This window comes from Hyla sarda, unplaced genomic scaffold (genome assembly GCF_029499605.1).
Source record: "Hyla sarda isolate aHylSar1 unplaced genomic scaffold, aHylSar1.hap1 scaffold_2073, whole genome shotgun sequence".
Taxonomy (NCBI): domain Eukaryota; kingdom Metazoa; phylum Chordata; class Amphibia; order Anura; family Hylidae; genus Hyla; species Hyla sarda.
In genome coordinates this window covers 2548-20121 of record NW_026608737.1, presented here as the reverse complement: position 1 = coordinate 20121, position 17574 = coordinate 2548, and the positions used below count along the sequence as shown (strand labels likewise).

The window sequence follows — 17574 nt, the reverse complement described above, 5'->3', positions numbered from 1 at the left end:
AAGGGCATGCTGGGAGCTGTAGTTTTGCAACAGCTGGAGGCACATTCTTTCTATGGAAAAGTGTACCTTCAGCTGTTGTATAACTACAACTCCCAGCTTGCACAATCAGCTAAAGTGCATGCTGAGAGTTGTAGTGGTGCATCTGGTGGTTGCATAACTACAACTCCCAGCATGCCCGTTGGCTGTTGGTGACTGCTGAGAGTTGTAGTTTTGCAACAGCTGAAGGCCTCCAGCTGTTGCATAACTACAATCCCCAGCATCCCCAGCCAATGTAGTATGCCTCCAGCTGTTGCATAACTACAAGACCCAGCATGCCCTTCCGCTGTCCGTACATGCTGGGGGTTGTAGCTTATGCAACAGCTGAAGGCACACTGAGTTAAGTAGTAAACCAGTGTGTCTCCAGCTGTTGCATAACTACAATCCCCAGCATCCCCAGCCAATGTAGTATGCCTCCGGCTGTTGCATAACTACAAGACCCAACATGCCCTTCCGCTGTCCGTACATGCTGGGGGTTGTAGCTTTTTCAACAGCTGAAGGCACACTGGTTGCAAAACACTGAGTTTGTTACCAAACTCGGTGTTTCACAACCTGTGTGTCTCCAGCTGTTGCAAAACTACAACTCCCAGCATGCACTGATAGACCGTACATGCTGGGAGTTGTAGTTTTGCAACAGCTGGATGCGCCCCCCCCCCCCAATGTGAACGTACAGGGTACACTCACATGGGCGGAGGTTTACAGCAAGTATCCGGCTGCAAGTTTGAGCTGCGGCAAATTTTCTGCCGCTGCTCAAACTGCCAGCGAGAAACTACTGTGAACCCCCCGCCCGTGCGACTGTACCCTAAAAACACTACACTACACTAACACACAATAAAAAGTAAAAAACACTACATATACACATACCCCTACACAGCCCCCCTCCCCTCCCCAATAAAAATGAAAAACGTCTGGTACGCCACTGTTTCCAGAACGGAGCCTCCAGCTGTTGCAAAACAACTACTCCCAGTATTGCCGGACAGCCACTGACTGTCTAGACATGCTGGGAGTTTTACAACAGCTGGAGGCACCCTGTTTGGGAATCACTGGCGTAGAATACCCCTATGTCCACCCCTATGCAAATCCCTAATTTTGGCCTCAAATGCGCATGGCGCTCTCACTTTGGACCCCTGTCGTACTTCAAGGCAACAGTTTAGGGCCACATATGGGGTATCGCCGTACTCGGGAGAAATTGTGCTTAAAATTTTGGGGGTTATTTTCTGCTTTTACCCTTTTTAAAAATGTAAAATGTTTGGGAAAACAAGCATTTTAGGTAAAAAAAAATTTTTTTTTTACATATACAAAAGTCATGAAACACCTGTGGGGTATTAAGGTTCACATTACCCCTTGTTACGTTCCCTGAGGGGTCTAGTTTCCAAAATGGTATGCCATGTGAGGGTTTTTTTTTGGCTGTTCAGGCACCATAGGGGCTTCCTAAAGGTGACATGCCCCCCAAAATCCCCTTATCGCTCTTTCCCTTCTGAGCCCTCTACTGCGCCCGCCGAACACTTTACATAGACATATCAGGTATGTGCTTACTCGAGAGAAATTGGGCTACAAAAATAAGTATAAATTTTCTCCTTTTACCCCTTGTAAAAAATAAAAAATTGGGTCTACAAGAACATGCGAGTGTAAAAAATGAAGATTGTGAATTTTCTCCTTCACTTTGCTGCTATTCCTGTGAAACACCTAAAGGGTTAAAATGCTGACTGAATGTCCTTTTGATTACTTTGGGGGGTGCAGTTTTTATAATGGGGTCTTTTATGGTGTATTTCTAATATGAAGACCCTTCAAATCCACTTCAAACCTGAACTGGTCCATGAAAAATAGCGATTTAGAAAATTTTGAGAAAAATTGGAAAATTGCTGCTGAACTTTGAAGCTTCTGATGTCTCCAAAAGTAAAAACTCATAAATTTTATGATGCAAACATAAAGTGGACATATTGTATATGTGAACCCAAAAAAATTATTTTGAATATCCATTTTCCTTACAAGCAGAGAGCTTCAAATTTAGAAAAATGCAAAATTTTCATTTTTTTCATCAAATTTTGGGATTTTTCACCAAGAAATGATGCAAGTTACCACAAAAATTTACCACTAAGTTAAAGTAGAATATGTCATGAAAAAACAATCTCAGAATCAGAATGATAACTAAAAGCATCAGAGTTATTAATGTTTAAAGTGACAGTGGTCAGATGTGCAAAAAATGGCCGGGTCCTTATGGGGTTAATACACTGGCAGGTATATAATGTGTGATATAAAACAGAAATACAGGTAGTATACGGTACGCTATTTTCTTGTATTTAGGCCCTTTGCAATGATAAGGCCACTGTAAAGTGTATTTGTACTCAGGAAAACCTTTTGTTTCTCTAATCCCCCGGCAGGTGTATAACGTGTGGTATAACACTAAATGTAGCACAGAGACAGAGGAACAGGGGAAAATGGTAAAAAGGCACTAAAGGCCACACTAATATGACTTATCAATCAATAAGATAAGATGGTGGATAAAGATAAGATAAGATGGTGGATAAAGATAAGATGGCGGATAAAGATAAGATGGTGGATAAAGATAAGATGGTGGATAAAGATAAAGATGGTGGATAAAGATGGTGGATAAAGATAAAGATAAGATGGTGGATAAAGATAAGATGGTGGATAAAGATAAGATGGTGGATAAAGATAAGATGGCGGATAAAGATAAGATGGTGGATAAAGATAAGATGGTGGATAAAGATAAAGATGGTGGATAAAGATGGTGGATAAAGATAAAGATGGTGGATAAAGATAAGATGGTGGATAAAGATAAGATGGCGGATAAAGATAAGATGGTGGATAAAGATAAGATGGCGGATAAAGATAAAGATGGTGGATAAAGATAAGATGGCGGATAAAGATAAGATGGTGGATAAAGATAAGATGGCGGATAAAGATAAGATGGTGGATAAAGATAAGATGGTGGATAAAGATAAAGATGGTGGATAAAGATGGTGGATAAAGATAAAGATGGTGGATAAAGATAAAGATGGTGGATAAAGATAAGATGGTGGATAAAGATAAGATGGTGGATAAAGATAAGATGGTGGATAAAGATAAAGATAAGATGGTGGATAAAGATAAGATGGTGGATAAAGATAAAGATAAGATGGTGGATAAAGATAAAGATAAGATGGTGGATAAAGATAAGATGGTGGATAAAGATAAGATGGTGGATAAAGATAAAGATAAGATGGTGGATAAAGATAAAGATAAGATGGTGGATAAAGATAAGATGGTGGATAAAGATAAAGATAAGATGGTGGATAAAGATAAGATGGTGGATAAAGATAAAGATAAGATGGTGGATAAAGATAAGATGGTGGATAAAGATAAAGATAAGATGGTGGATAAAGATAAGATGGTGGATAAAGATAAGATGGTGGATAAAGATAAGATGGTGGATAAAGATAAAGATAAGATGGTGGATAAAGATAAGATGGTGGATAAAGATAAAGATAAGATGGTGGATAAAGATAAAGATAAGATGGTGGATAAAGATAAAGATAAGATGGTGGATAAAGATAAGATGGTGGATAAAGATAAAGATAAGATGGTGGATAAAGATAAGATGGTGGATAAAGATAAAGATAAGATGGTGGATAAAGATAAAGATAAGATGGTGGATAAAGATAAGATGGTGGATAAAGATAAAGATAAGATGGTGGATAAAGATAAGATGGTGGATAAAGATAAAGATAAGATGGTGGATAAAGATAAGATGGTGGATAAAGATAAGATGGTGGATAAAGATAAAGATAAGATGGTGGATAAAGATAAGATGGTGGATAAAGATAAGATGGTGGATAAAGATAAGATGGTGGATAAAGATAAAGATAAGATGGTGGATAAAGATAAGATGGTGGATAAAGATAAAGATAAGATGGTGGATAAAGATAAGATAAGATGGTGGATAAAGATAAAGATAAGATGGTGGATAAAGATAAAGATAAGATGGTGGATAAAGATAAGATGGTGGATAAAGATAAAGATAAGATGGTGGATAAAGATAAGATGGTGGATAAAGATAAAGATAAGATGGTGGATAAAGATAAAGATAAGATGGTGGATAAAGATAAAGATGAGATGGTGGATAAAGATAAGATGGTGGATAAAGATAAAGATAAGATGGTGGATAAAGATAAAGATAAGATGGTGGATAAAGATAAGATGGTGGATAAAGATAAAGATAAGATGGTGGATAAAGATAAGATGGTGGATAAAGATAAAGATAAGATGGTGGATAAAGATAAAGATGGTGGATAAAGACAGTGGCGTTGCTAGGGTTGGTGTCACCCGGTGCGGTAGAAAATGGTGTCATCCCATACCTACCCCCCCCCCCCCCCCCACATAAAAGTTTTTAGCCTGTTGTGACGGATGCCACTGGTGTAGCGCATTGTGAAAAATTCCAGTATAATAATTAAATATACCAATTGCCACAGAATGGAAAAGCGCTAAAAAGGTTTTCACCATTTAAAACTACAACTCCCAGAATTACTTAAATGGGTACTCCACTGGAAATTATTTTCTTTAGAATCAACTGGTGCCAGGAAGTTAAAATCTGAATCCTTCAAGTAAGTAATTTACAAACCTGTTTAACTTTCTGGCACCAGTTGATTTAAAAGAAAATGTTTTGCAGCAGAGTACCCCTTTAAGCAGTGGTGAGGTTATGCTGGGAGTTAAGTTTCACTCATCTAACTGCAGAACTTACAAGTGACTATAGCTCTGATAGGACATAATGAGGAGAATACACAATGATATCAGTGACTACAGGTGACGTCTTCTCTATAGTGAGGAGAATACACAATGATATCAGTGACTACAGGTGACGTCTTCTCTATAGTGAGGAGAATACACAATGATATCAGTGATTACAGGTGACGTCTTCTCTATAGTGAAGAGAATACACAATGATATCAGTGACTACAGGTGACGTCTTCTCTATAGTGAGGAGAATACACAATGATATCAGTGATTACAGGTTACGTCTTCTCTATAGTGAGGAGAATACACAATGATATCAGTGATTACAGGTTACGTCTTCTCTATAGTGAGGAGAATACACAATGATATCAGTGACTACAGGTGACGTCTTCTCTATAGTGAGGAGAATACACAATGATATCAGTGACTACAGGTGACGTCTTCTCTATAGTGAGGAGAATACACAATGATATCAGTGACTACAGGTGACGTCTTCTCTATAGTGAGGAGAATACACAATGATATCAGTGACTACAGTTGATGTCTTCTCTATAGTGAGGAGAATGCACAATGATATCAGTGACTACAGGTGACGTCTTCTCTATAGTGAGGAGAATACACAATGATGTCAGTGATTACAGGTGACGTCTTCTCTATAGTGAGGAGAATACACAATGATATCAGTGACTACAGGTGACGTCTTCTCTATAGTGAGGAGAATACACAATGATATCAGTGATTACAGGTGACGTCTTCTCTATAGTGAGGAGAATACACAATGATATCAGTGACTACAGGTGACGTCTTCTCTATAGTGAGGAGAATACACAATGATATCAGTGATTACAGGTGACGTCTTCTCTATAGTGAGGAGAATACACAATGATATCAGTGACTACAGGTGACGTCTTCTCTATAGTGAGGAGAATACACAATGATATCAGTGACTACAGGTGATGTCTTCTCTATAGTGAGGAGAATACACAATGATATCAGTGAGTACAGGTGACGTCTTCTCTATAGTGAGGAGAATACACAATGATATCAGTGACTACAGGTGACATCTTCTCTATAGTGAGGAGAATACACAATGATATCAGTGAGTACAGGTGACGTCTTCTCTATAGTGAGGAGAATGTACAATGATATCAGTGACTACAGGTGATGTCTTCTCTATAGTGAGGAGAATACACAATGATATCAGTGACTACAGGTGACATCTTCTCTATAGTGAGGAGAATACACAATGATATCAGTGAGTACAGGTGACGTCTTCTCTATAGTGAGGAGAATGTACAATGATATCAGTGACTACAGGTGATGTCTTCTCTATAGTGAGGAGAATACACAATGATATCAGTGATTACAGGTGACGTCTTCTCTATAGTGAGGAGAATACACAATGATATCAGTGATTACAGGTGACGTCTTCTCTATAGTGAGGAGAATACACAATGATATCAGTGATTACAGGTGACGTCTTCTCTATAGTGAGGAGAATGTACAATGATATCAGTGATTACAGGTGACGTCTTCTCTAGTGAGGAGAATACACAATGATATCAGTGATTACAGGTGACGTCTTCTCTATAGTGAGGAGAATACACAATGATATCAGTGACTACAGGTGACGTCTTCTCTATAGTGAGGAGAATACACAATGATATCAGTGACTACAGGTGATGTCTTCTCTATAGTGAGGAGAATACACAATGATATCAGTGACTACAGGTGATGTCTTCTCTATAGTGAGGAGAATACACAATGATATCAGTGATTACAGGTGACGTCTTCTCTATAGTGAGGAGAATACACAATGATATCAGTGATTACAGGTGACGTCTTCTCTATAGTGAGGAGAATACACAATGATATCAGTGATTACAGGTGACGTCTTCTCTATAGTGAGGAGAATGTACAATGATATCAGTGATTACAGGTGACGTCTTCTCTAGTGAGGAGAATACACAATGATATCAGTGATTACAGGTGACGTCTTCTCTATAGTGAGGAGAATACACAATGATATCAGTGATTACAGGTGACGTCTTCTCTATAGTGAGGAGAATACACAATGATATCAGTGACTACAGGTTACGTCTTCTCTATAGTGAGGAGAATGTACAATGATATCAGTGATTACAGGTGACGTCTTCTCTATAGTGAGGAGAATACACAATGATATCAGTGACTACAGGTGACGTCTTCTCTATAGTGAGGAGAATACACAATGATATCAGTGACTACAGGTTACGTCTTCTCTATAGTGAGGAGAATGTACAATGATATCAGTGACTACAGGTTACGTCTTCTCTATAGTGAGGAGAATACACAATGATATCAGTGATTACAGGTGACGTCTTCTCTATAGTGAGGAGAATACACAATGATATCAGTGACTACAGGTGACGTCTTCTCTATAGTCTTCCCTTATCTAATTCAGATGGTATATACCACCGGGTCCAGCTAAATGTTCTCTCTGTAGAATGTGACGCCCAGACGTCTCCTCACTATGTCAGCGCATTCTCATCCTCTATATGAAAATAATTATTATTATTATAAACCTGCCAGACACTGTATCCTCTAAATATAATAAACTAGTATACACTAGGGCTGCACGATATATCGCAAAAACAATCGAATCGCAATTTTTGCCATATATCGATATGGCCCCCGGGAAAATTTGCGATTATCTGCCCGGGCAGATCCCGTGTGCGGCTGCAGTGCGGGCCGGCCAGGGCAGATAAAAACAAATTTAAATATTAAAAATCTGTTTCCCAACCGGGGTGCCTCCAGCTGTTATGAAACTACAACTCCCAGCATGCCCGGACAGACAAAAGCTGTCCGGGCATGCTGGGAGTTGTAGTTTCACAACAGCTGGAGGCACCCTGGTAGAGAAACACTGATCTAAGTAAAGGGCGCAGGGATAAAAAATAATTAAAACATTATGCTCACCTCTTCCCGGTCCCTGCATCTGTACACCTCCGCGCGGTCCCGGTGTCTCTATACAAGCTGTAGGACCTTTACCTTTAGCCAATCACTGGCCGCAGCGGTGTCACATGTCAAGCCAGTGATTGGCTAAAAGGTAAAAGTCCTCAAAGGTCTGCAAACACACACAAACCTAGGGGAATATGTGACAAGGGGTGGAGGGGGCAGAATGTGACAAGAGGGGGAATATGTAACAAGGGGGGGGGGGGATATGTAACAAGGGGGGGGAATATGTAACAAGGGGGGGGGGAATATGTAACAAGGGGGGGGAATATGTAACAAGGGGGGGGGGGAATATGTAACAAGGGGGGGGAATATGTAACAAGGGGGGGGGGGAATATGTAACAAGGGGGGGGGGATATGTAACAAGGGGGGGGGAATATGTAACAAGGGGGGGGGGGAATATGTAACAAGGGGGGGAGGGGGAATATGTGACAAGGGGGGGGGATATGTAACAAGGGGGGGGAATATGTAACAAGGGGGGGGGGAATATGTAACAAGGGGGGGGGAATATGTAACAAGGGGGGGGGAATATGTAACAAGGGGGGGGGGATATGTAACAAGGGGGGGGATATGTAACAAGGGGGGGAGGGGAATATGTGACAAGGGGGGGGGATATGTAACAAGGGGGGGAATATGTAACAAGGGGGGGGGGGGGAATATGTAACAAGGGGGGGGAATATGTAACAAGGGGGGGGAATATGTAACAAGGGGGGGGGGATATGTAACAAGGGGGGGGATATGTAACAAGGGGGGGAGGGGAATATGTGACAAGGGGGGGGATATGTAACAAGGGGGGGGAATATGTAACAAGGGGGGGGGGAATATGTAACAAGGGGGGGGGGAATATGTAACAAGGGGGGGGGGAATATGTAACAAGGGGGGGGGGATATGTAACAAGGGGGGGGATATGTAACAAGGGGGGGAGGGGAATATGTGACAAGGGGGGGGGATATGTAACAAGGGGGGGGGATATGTAACAAGGGGGGGAGGGGGAATATGTAACAAGGGGGGGGGAATATGTAACAAGGGGGGGAGGGGGAATATGTGACAAGGGGGGGAGGGGAATATGTGACAAGGGGGGGGAGGGGGAATATGTGACAAGGGGGAGGGGAATATGTGACAAGGGGAGGGGAATATGTGACAAGGGGGAGGGGAATATGTGACAAGGGGGGGAGGGGGAATATGTGACAAGGGGGGGAGGGGGAATATGTAACAAGGGGGAACAGAATGTGACAAGAGGGGGGGAGATGTGAGATGTGAAATGGGCGGTGGGCATAAAATGGGTGAATAGTTGTAAAATTGAGGAGATTGGACATGAAATAAGGGGATTTCACTATATATTTATTACATTGCGTCACATATCGAAATCGCAATCGCACATTTTTCTCATGTCGTGCAGCCCTAGTATACACTACACTCTATGAATATAAACCTCACACACCGTGCCCCCAGCAGTAGCACCCCCATCATCCACCAGCTGATGCTATTACCACAGAACAGGGGGGTAGGGGGAATGGGCGGGCAGGGGGTGCCCTGGCAACACCCCCCAGCAGTAGCACCCCATCATCCACCAACACCCCCCCATTCCCCCTTATGGTAATAGAATCAGCTTCTGGATTATGGGGGTGCTACTGCTGGGGGAGGGTGCTGGTGGATGATGGGGGTGTTACTGCTGGGGGGGTGCTGGTTGATGATAGGAGTGCTACTGCTGGGGGAGGGGGGCGGGTGCTGGTGCATGATGGTGGTGCTACTAATGGGGGGGGGGGGGTGCTGGTGGATGATGGGGTGCAGCCTCATCATCCACCAGCAACACCTCCCCCCAGAAATAGCACCCCCATCATCCACCATGACCAGCAACACCTCCCCCCAGAAATAGCACCCCCATCATACACCAGCACCCCCCCCTGCTGGATGATGGTGGTGCTACTGCTGGGGGGTGCTGGTGTCAACTGTCAGCTGTCAACGCTGAGGACCGGGGGGGGGCTGTGGTTTGGGGTGCTGTCAGTGCTGCGGACCGGGTGAGGGGGTGGGTGCTAGCTGTCAGCGCCAACTGAGGATCGGGGGGGAGGGTTGGGGGGTGCTGTCAGCGATAACTGAGGACCGGGGGGGGGGGGTGCTGTCAGCGGTAACTGAGGACCGGGGGGGGGGGGTGCTGTCAGCGGTAACTGGGCAGTGTGGTGTCACCCCCCGCACCCAGGTCACAACGCCACTGGATAAAGATAAGATGGTGGATAAAGATAAAGATAAGATGGTGGATAAAGATAAGATGGTGGATAAAGATAAAGATGGTGGATAAAGATAAAGATAAGATGGTGGATAAAGATAAGATGGTGGATAAAGATAAAGATGGTGGATAAAGATAAAGATAAGATGGTGGATAAAGATAAAGATAAGATGGTGGATAAAGATAAGATGGTGGATAAAGATAAAGATGGTGGATAAAGATAAAGATAAGATGGTGGATAAAGATAAAGATGGTGGATAAAGATAAAGATAAGATGGTGGATAAAGATAAAGATAAGATGGTGGATAAAGATAAAGATAAGATGGTGGATAAAGATAAGATGGTGGATAAAGATAAAGATAAGATGGTGGATAAAGATAAGATGGTGGATAAAGATAAAGATAAGATGGTGGATAAAGATAAAGATGGTGGATAAAGATAAAGATGGTGGATAAAGATAGATAAGATGGTGGATAAAGATAGATAAGATGGTGGATAAAGATAAGATGGTGGATAAAGATAAAGATAAGATGGTGGATAAAGATAAAGATGGTGGATAAAGATAAGATGGTGGATAAAGATAAAGATAAGATGGTGGATAAAGATAAGATGGTGGATAAAGATAAAGATGGTGGATAAAGATAAGATGGTGGATAAAGATAAGATGGTGGATAAAGATAAGATGGTGGATAAAGATAAGATGGTGGATAAAGATACGATGGTGGATAAAGATACGATGGTGGATAAAGATACGATGGTGGATAAAGATAAGATGGTGGATAAAGATAAGATGGTGGATAAAGATAAGATGGTGGATAAAGATAAGATGGTGGATAAAGATAAGATGGTGGATAAAGATAAGATGGTGGATAAAGATAAGATGGTGGATAAAGATAAGATGGTGGATAAAGATACGATGGTGGATAAAGATACGATGGTGGATAAAGATACGATGGTGGATAAAGATAAGATGGTGGATAAAGATACGATGGTGGATAAAGATACGATGGTGGATAAAGATACGATGGTGGATAAAGATAAGATGGTGGATAAAGATACGATGGTGGATAAAGATAAGATGGTGGATAAAGATAAAGATAAGATGGTGGATAAAGATAAGATGGTGGATAAAGATAAAGATAAGATGGTGGATAAAGATAAAGATAAGATGGTGGATAAAGATAAAGATAAGATGGTGGATAAAGATAAGATGGTGGATAAAGATAAGATGGCGGATAAAGATAAGATGGTGGATAAAGATAAGATGGCGGATAAAGATAAGATGGTGGATAAAGATAAGATGGTGGATAAAGATAAAGATAAGATGGTGGATAAAGATAAGATGGTGGATAAAGATAAAGATAAGATGGCGGATAAAGATAAGATGGTGGATAAAGATAAAGATAAGAGGATGGATAAAGATAAGATGGTGGATAAAGATAAAGATGAGATGGTGAATAAAGATAAGATGGTGGATAAAGATAAAGATAAGATGGTGGATAAAGATAAAGATGAGATGGTGGATAAAGATAAGATGGTGGATAAAGATAAGATGGTGGATAAAGATAAGATGGTGGATAAAGATAAAGATAAGATGGTGGATAAAGATAAGATGGTGGATAAAGATAAGATGGTGGATAAAGATAAAGATAAGATGGTGGATAAAGATAAAGATAAGATGGTGGATAAAGATAAAGATAAGATGGTGGATAAAGATAAGATGGTGGATAAAGATAAAGATAAGATGGTGGATAAAGATAAGATGGTGGATAAAGATAAAGATACAATGGTGGATAAAGATAAAGATAAGATGGTGGATAAAGATAAGATGGTGGATAAAGATAAGATGGTGGATAAAGATAAAGATAAGATGGTGGATAAAGATGAGATGGTGGATAAAGATAAAGATAAGATGGTTGATAAAGATAAGATGGTGGATAAAGATAAGATGGTGGATAAAGATAAAGATAAGATGGTTGATAAAGATAAGATGGTGGATAAAGATAAGATGGTGGATAAAGATAAGATGGCGGATAAAGATAAGATGGTGGATAAAGATAAAGATAAGATGGTTGATAAAGTTGAGGCAGCTTGGAGATCTGTATGAGGCAGCTGACAGCTATCTGCCCCTCTCTGCTGCAATGCTCAATAACGTGAATAGGAGGTTTAGCAATCAATGATCCTTATTAGAGTAACAGCTCAGCACTCTGCACTCCTGCCTTTCCCTAATGCTGATGTGACTAGCAGTTGCAGTGTAACGCTGTGGTATGAGCTATTCACACACACACAGTCCTGTCCTCTCCATCTGACTGCATAGATGAAATGAAGAGAGGCAAGATGGCCGCCGATTATATAGGGGCTGTGACATCACAGGGGTCAGTGAACACTGATAGGCTGCATCTTACATGTGGTTCAGGGTCAGCCCGCCTACCTTCATTCCCGCCCTCCCATAATCCCCTGCCCCATGTACTCACACGTGGATCCGCCATCTTAGCTCTACAATAGCCTGGAACGCTGTAAAATGGAGTCTAATGAAGCGATTCGCGGCAATATTCGTAGCGAATCAAATTTTTCATGGAATTCGTAACGAATTCGGGTTCGTCAAGTTAGATTCGCTCATCTCTACCCCAACCTCACCAATAGTGACCCCCATCCTCACCAATAGTGACCCCCATCCTCACCAATAGTGACCCCCAACCTCACCAATAGTGACCCCCAACCTCACCAATAGTGACCCCCAGCATCACCAATAGTGACCCCCAACCTCACCAATAGGGACCCCCAGCATCACCAATAGTGACCCCCAACCTCACCAATAGTGACCCCCAGCATCACCAATAGTGACCCCCATCTCCACCAAGAGTGACCCCCATCTCCACCAAGAGTGACCCCCAATCTCCACCAATAGTGACCCCCAATCTCACCAATAGTGACCCCCAACCTCACCAATAGTGACCCCCATCCTCACCAATAGTGACCCCCAACCTCACCAATAGTGACCCCAACCTCACCAATAGTGACCCCCAGCATCACCAATAGTGACCCCCAACCTCACCAATAGTGACCCCATCCTCACCAATAGTGACCCCCATCCTCACCAATAGTGACCCCCAACCTCACCAATAGTGACCCCCAACCTCACCAATAGTGACCCCCAGCATCACCAATAGTGACCCCCAACCTCACCAATAGGGACCCCCAGCATCACCAATAGTGACCCCCAACCTCACCAATAGTGACCCCCAGCATCACCAATAGTGACCCCCATCTCCACCAAGAGTGACCCCCATCTCCACCAAGAGTGACCCCCAATCTCCACCAATAGTGACCCCCAATCTCACCAATAGTGACCCCCAACCTCACCAATAGTGACCCCCATCCTCACCAATAGTGACCCCAACCTCACCAATAGTGACCCCCAACCTCACCAATAGTGACCCCCAGCATCACCAATAGTGACCCCCCAACCTCACCAATAGTGACCCCCAACCTCACCAATAGTGACCCCCAGCATCACCAATAGTGACCCCCATCTCCACCAAGAGTGACCCCCAATCTCACCAATAGTGACCCCCAATCTCACCAATAGTGACCCCCAACCTCACCAATAGTGACCCCCAACCTCACCAATAGTGACCCCCAACCTCACCAACAGTGACCCCCATCCTCACCAATAGTGACCCCCAACCTCACCAATAGTGACCCCCAACCTCACCAATAGTGACCCCCAGCATCACCAATAGTGACCCCCAACCTCACCAATAGTGACCCCCAACCTCACCAATAGTGACCCCCAGCATCACCAATAGTGACCCCCCAGCATCACCAATAGTGACCCCCAATCTCACCAATAGTGACCCCCAATCTCACCAATAGTGACCCCCAACCTCACCAATAGTGACCCCCAACCTCACCAATAGTGACCCCCAGCATCACCAATAGTGACCCCCCAGCATCACCAAGAGTGACCCCCCAATCTCACCAATAGTGACCCCCAATCTCACCAATAGTGACCCCCAACCTCACCAATAGTGACCCCCAACCTCACCAATAGTGACCCCCATCTCCACAATAGTGACCCCCAACCTCACCAATAGTGACCCCCAACCTCACCAATAGTGACCCCCAACCTCACCAACAGTGACCCCCAACCTCACCAACAGTGACCCCCCAACCTCACCAACAGTGACCCCCAACCTCACCAACAGTGACCCCCAACCTCACCAATAGTGACCCCCAACCTCACCAATAGTGACCCCCAGCATCACCAATAGTGACCCCCAACCTCACCAATAGTGACCCCCAGCATCACCAATAGTGACCCCCATCTCCACCAAGAGTGACCCCCATCTCCACCAAGAGTGACCCCCAATCTCCACCAATAGTGACCCCCAATCTCACCAATAGTGACCCCCAACCTCACCAATAGTGACCCCCAACCTCACCAATAGTGACCCCCAACCTCACCAATAGTGACCCCCAGCATCACCAATAGTGACCCCCAACCTCACCAATAGTGACCCCCAACCTCACCAATAGTGACCCCCAGCATCACCAATAGTGACCCCCATCTCCACCAAGAGTGACCCCCAATCTCACCAATAGTGACCCCCAATCTCACCAATAGTGAACCCCAACCTCACCAATAGTGACCCCCAACCTCACCAATAGTGACCCCCAACCTCACCAACAGTGACCCCCATCCTCACCAATAGTGACCCCCAACCTCACCAATAGTGACCCCCAACCTCACCAATAGTGACCCCCAGCATCACCAATAGTGACCCCCAACCTCATCAATAGTGACCCCCAACCTCACCAATAGTGACCCCCAGCATCACCAATAGTGACCCCCATCTCCACCAAGAGTGACCCCCAATCTCACCAATAGTGACCCCCAATCTCACCAATAGTGACCCCCAACCTCACCAATAGTGACCCCCAACCTCACCAATAGTGACCCCCATCTCCACCAATAGTGACCCCCAACCTCACCAATAGTGACCCCCAACCTCACCAATAGTGACCCCCAACCTCACCAACAGTGACCCCCAACCTCACCAACAGTGACCCCCAACCTCACCAACAGTGACCCCCAACCTCACCAACAGTGACCCCCAACCTCACCAACAGTGACCCCCAACCTCACCAACAGTGACCCCCAACCTCACCAATAGTGACCCCCAACCTCACCAACAGTGACCCCCAACCTCACCAACAGTGACCCCCAACCTCACCAACAGTGACCCCCAACCTCACCAATAGTGACCCCCAACCTCACCAACAGTGACCCCCAACCTCACCAATAGTGACCCCCAACCTCACCAACAGTGACCCCCAACCTCACCAATAGTGACCCCCAACCTCACCAGTGGTAAGCTCAAACTTCGATATGCTGTTTCATACGCTAGTCACAGACAAAATGATAAAATGTCAGCCCTAATTGTGCAGTCATGTGATCTAGCGCCCCCTACTCTGTGCACTCACTTATACTTTGTCTTTCAGTTGGAGAAGATTTCCCAAAGTGCCCGGATGGAGGACGGCAACTTCCATTTGCCAGATGTAAGTGGCAAATCATATTAAAACACATATATGTGATGTCATACAGGGGGCGGGGCTGTGATCACCTGTCATTATATTACTATTATATTATATCAGTGATGTCATACAGGGGGTGGGGCTGTGATCACATGTCATTATATTACCATTATGTTATATCAGTGATGTCATACAGGGGGTGGGGCTGTGATCACATGTCATTATATTACTCTCATATTATATCAGTGATGTCATACAGGGGGTGGGGCTGTGATCACATGTCATTATTTTACTATTATATTATATCAGTGCTGTCATACAGGGGGTGGGGCTGTGATCACATGTCATTATATTACTATTATATTATATCAGTGATGTCATACAGGGGGTGGGGCTGTGATCACATGTCATTATATTACTCTCATATTATATCAGTGCTGTCATACAGGGGGTGGGGCTGTGATCACATGTCATTATATTACTATTATATTATATCAGTGATGTCATACAGGGGGCGGGGCTGTGATCACATGTCATTATATTACTCTCATATTATATCAGTGATGTCATACAGGGGGTGGGGCTGTGATCACATGTCATTATTTTACTATTATATTATATCAGTGCTGTCATACAGGGGGTGGGGCTGTGATCACATGTCATTATATTACTATTATATTATATCAGTGATGTCATACAGGGGGTGGGGCTGTGATCACATGTCATTATATTACTCTCATATTATATCAGTGATGTCATACAGGGGGCGGGGCTGTGATCACATGTCATTATATTACTATTATATTATATCAGTGATGACATACAGGGGGCGGGGCTGTGATCATCTGTCATTATATTACTATTATATTATATCAGTGATGTCATACAGGGGGTGGGGCTGTGATCATCTGTCATTATATTACTATTATATTATATCAGTGATGACATACAGGGGGCGGGGCTGTGATCACCTGTCATTATATTACTATTATATTATATTAGTGATGTCATACAGGGGGTGGGGCTGTGATCACATGTCATTATATTACCATTATGTTATATCAGTGATGTCATACAGGGGGCGGGGCTGTGATCATCTGTCATTATATTACTATTATATTATATCAGTGATGTTATACAGGGGGCGGGGCTGTGATCACATGTCATTATATTTCTATTATATTATATAAGTGATGTCATACAGGGGGCGGGGCTGTGATCATCTGTCATTATATTACTATTATATTATATCAGTGATGTTATACAGGGGGCGGGACTGTGATCACATGTCATTATATTACTATTATATTATATCAGTGATGTCATACAGGGGGTGGGGCTGTGATCACATGTCATTATATTACTATTATATTATATCAGTGATGTCATACAGGGGGCGGGGTTGTGATCACATGTCATTATATTACTATTATATTATATTACTATTATATCAGTGATGTCATACAGGGGGCAGGGCTGTGATCACATGTCATATTGCTATTATATCAGTGATGTCATACAGGGGGCGGAGCTGTGATCAGTGTCATATTACATCAGTGATGTCATACAGGGGGCGGGGCTCTTAGTATAGGGTGTATATCTCCTGGACATTTGGTCACCCTGTAGCCGTGTGTGACAGGACTCAAGTGACTCGGGGCCCGTTTCAAGCTCGGCTGCTGATCTCGGCTCCTGGGAGCCCATTGAGCGGATACCACAGCTGGGGATGATCTCCAGGGCGGAGTCACAGATCATCATGTCTCCCAGGTAATGAGTAATAATAGTAATAATAATAATCATGTGAGAGTAACAGTACGAAAACTTGCCATAGTACAGGATAATCACGTCTAGGGTAGATGAATACATTATAGATGGTGTCTGTATAATAGGGGAGATGAATACATTATAGATGGTGTCTGTATAATAGGGGAGATGAATACATTATAGATGGTGTCTGTATAATAGGGTAGATGAATACATTATAGATGGTGTCTGTATAATAGGGTAGATGAATACATTATAGATGGTGTCTGTATAATAGGGGAGATGAATAC

The 17574-nt window shown here is 43.3% G+C and overlaps 1 protein-coding gene across 1 annotated transcript in view; it reads left to right on the top strand.

Annotated features, from left to right (window-relative positions):
- LOC130318783 (phosphofurin acidic cluster sorting protein 2-like) overlaps positions 1-17287 on the top strand; it is a gene marked incomplete at both ends in the record, with an annotated part of 34004 nt that extends 16717 nt beyond the window's left edge. The window contains 2 exons of the mRNA XM_056552903.1: positions 15491-15547; positions 17163-17287. Coding sequence (XP_056408878.1) covers positions 15491-15547; positions 17163-17287 — 182 coding nt within the window. The remainder of the gene's footprint in view (positions 1-15490; positions 15548-17162) is intronic.
- Positions 17288-17574: the final 287 nt, after the last annotated feature.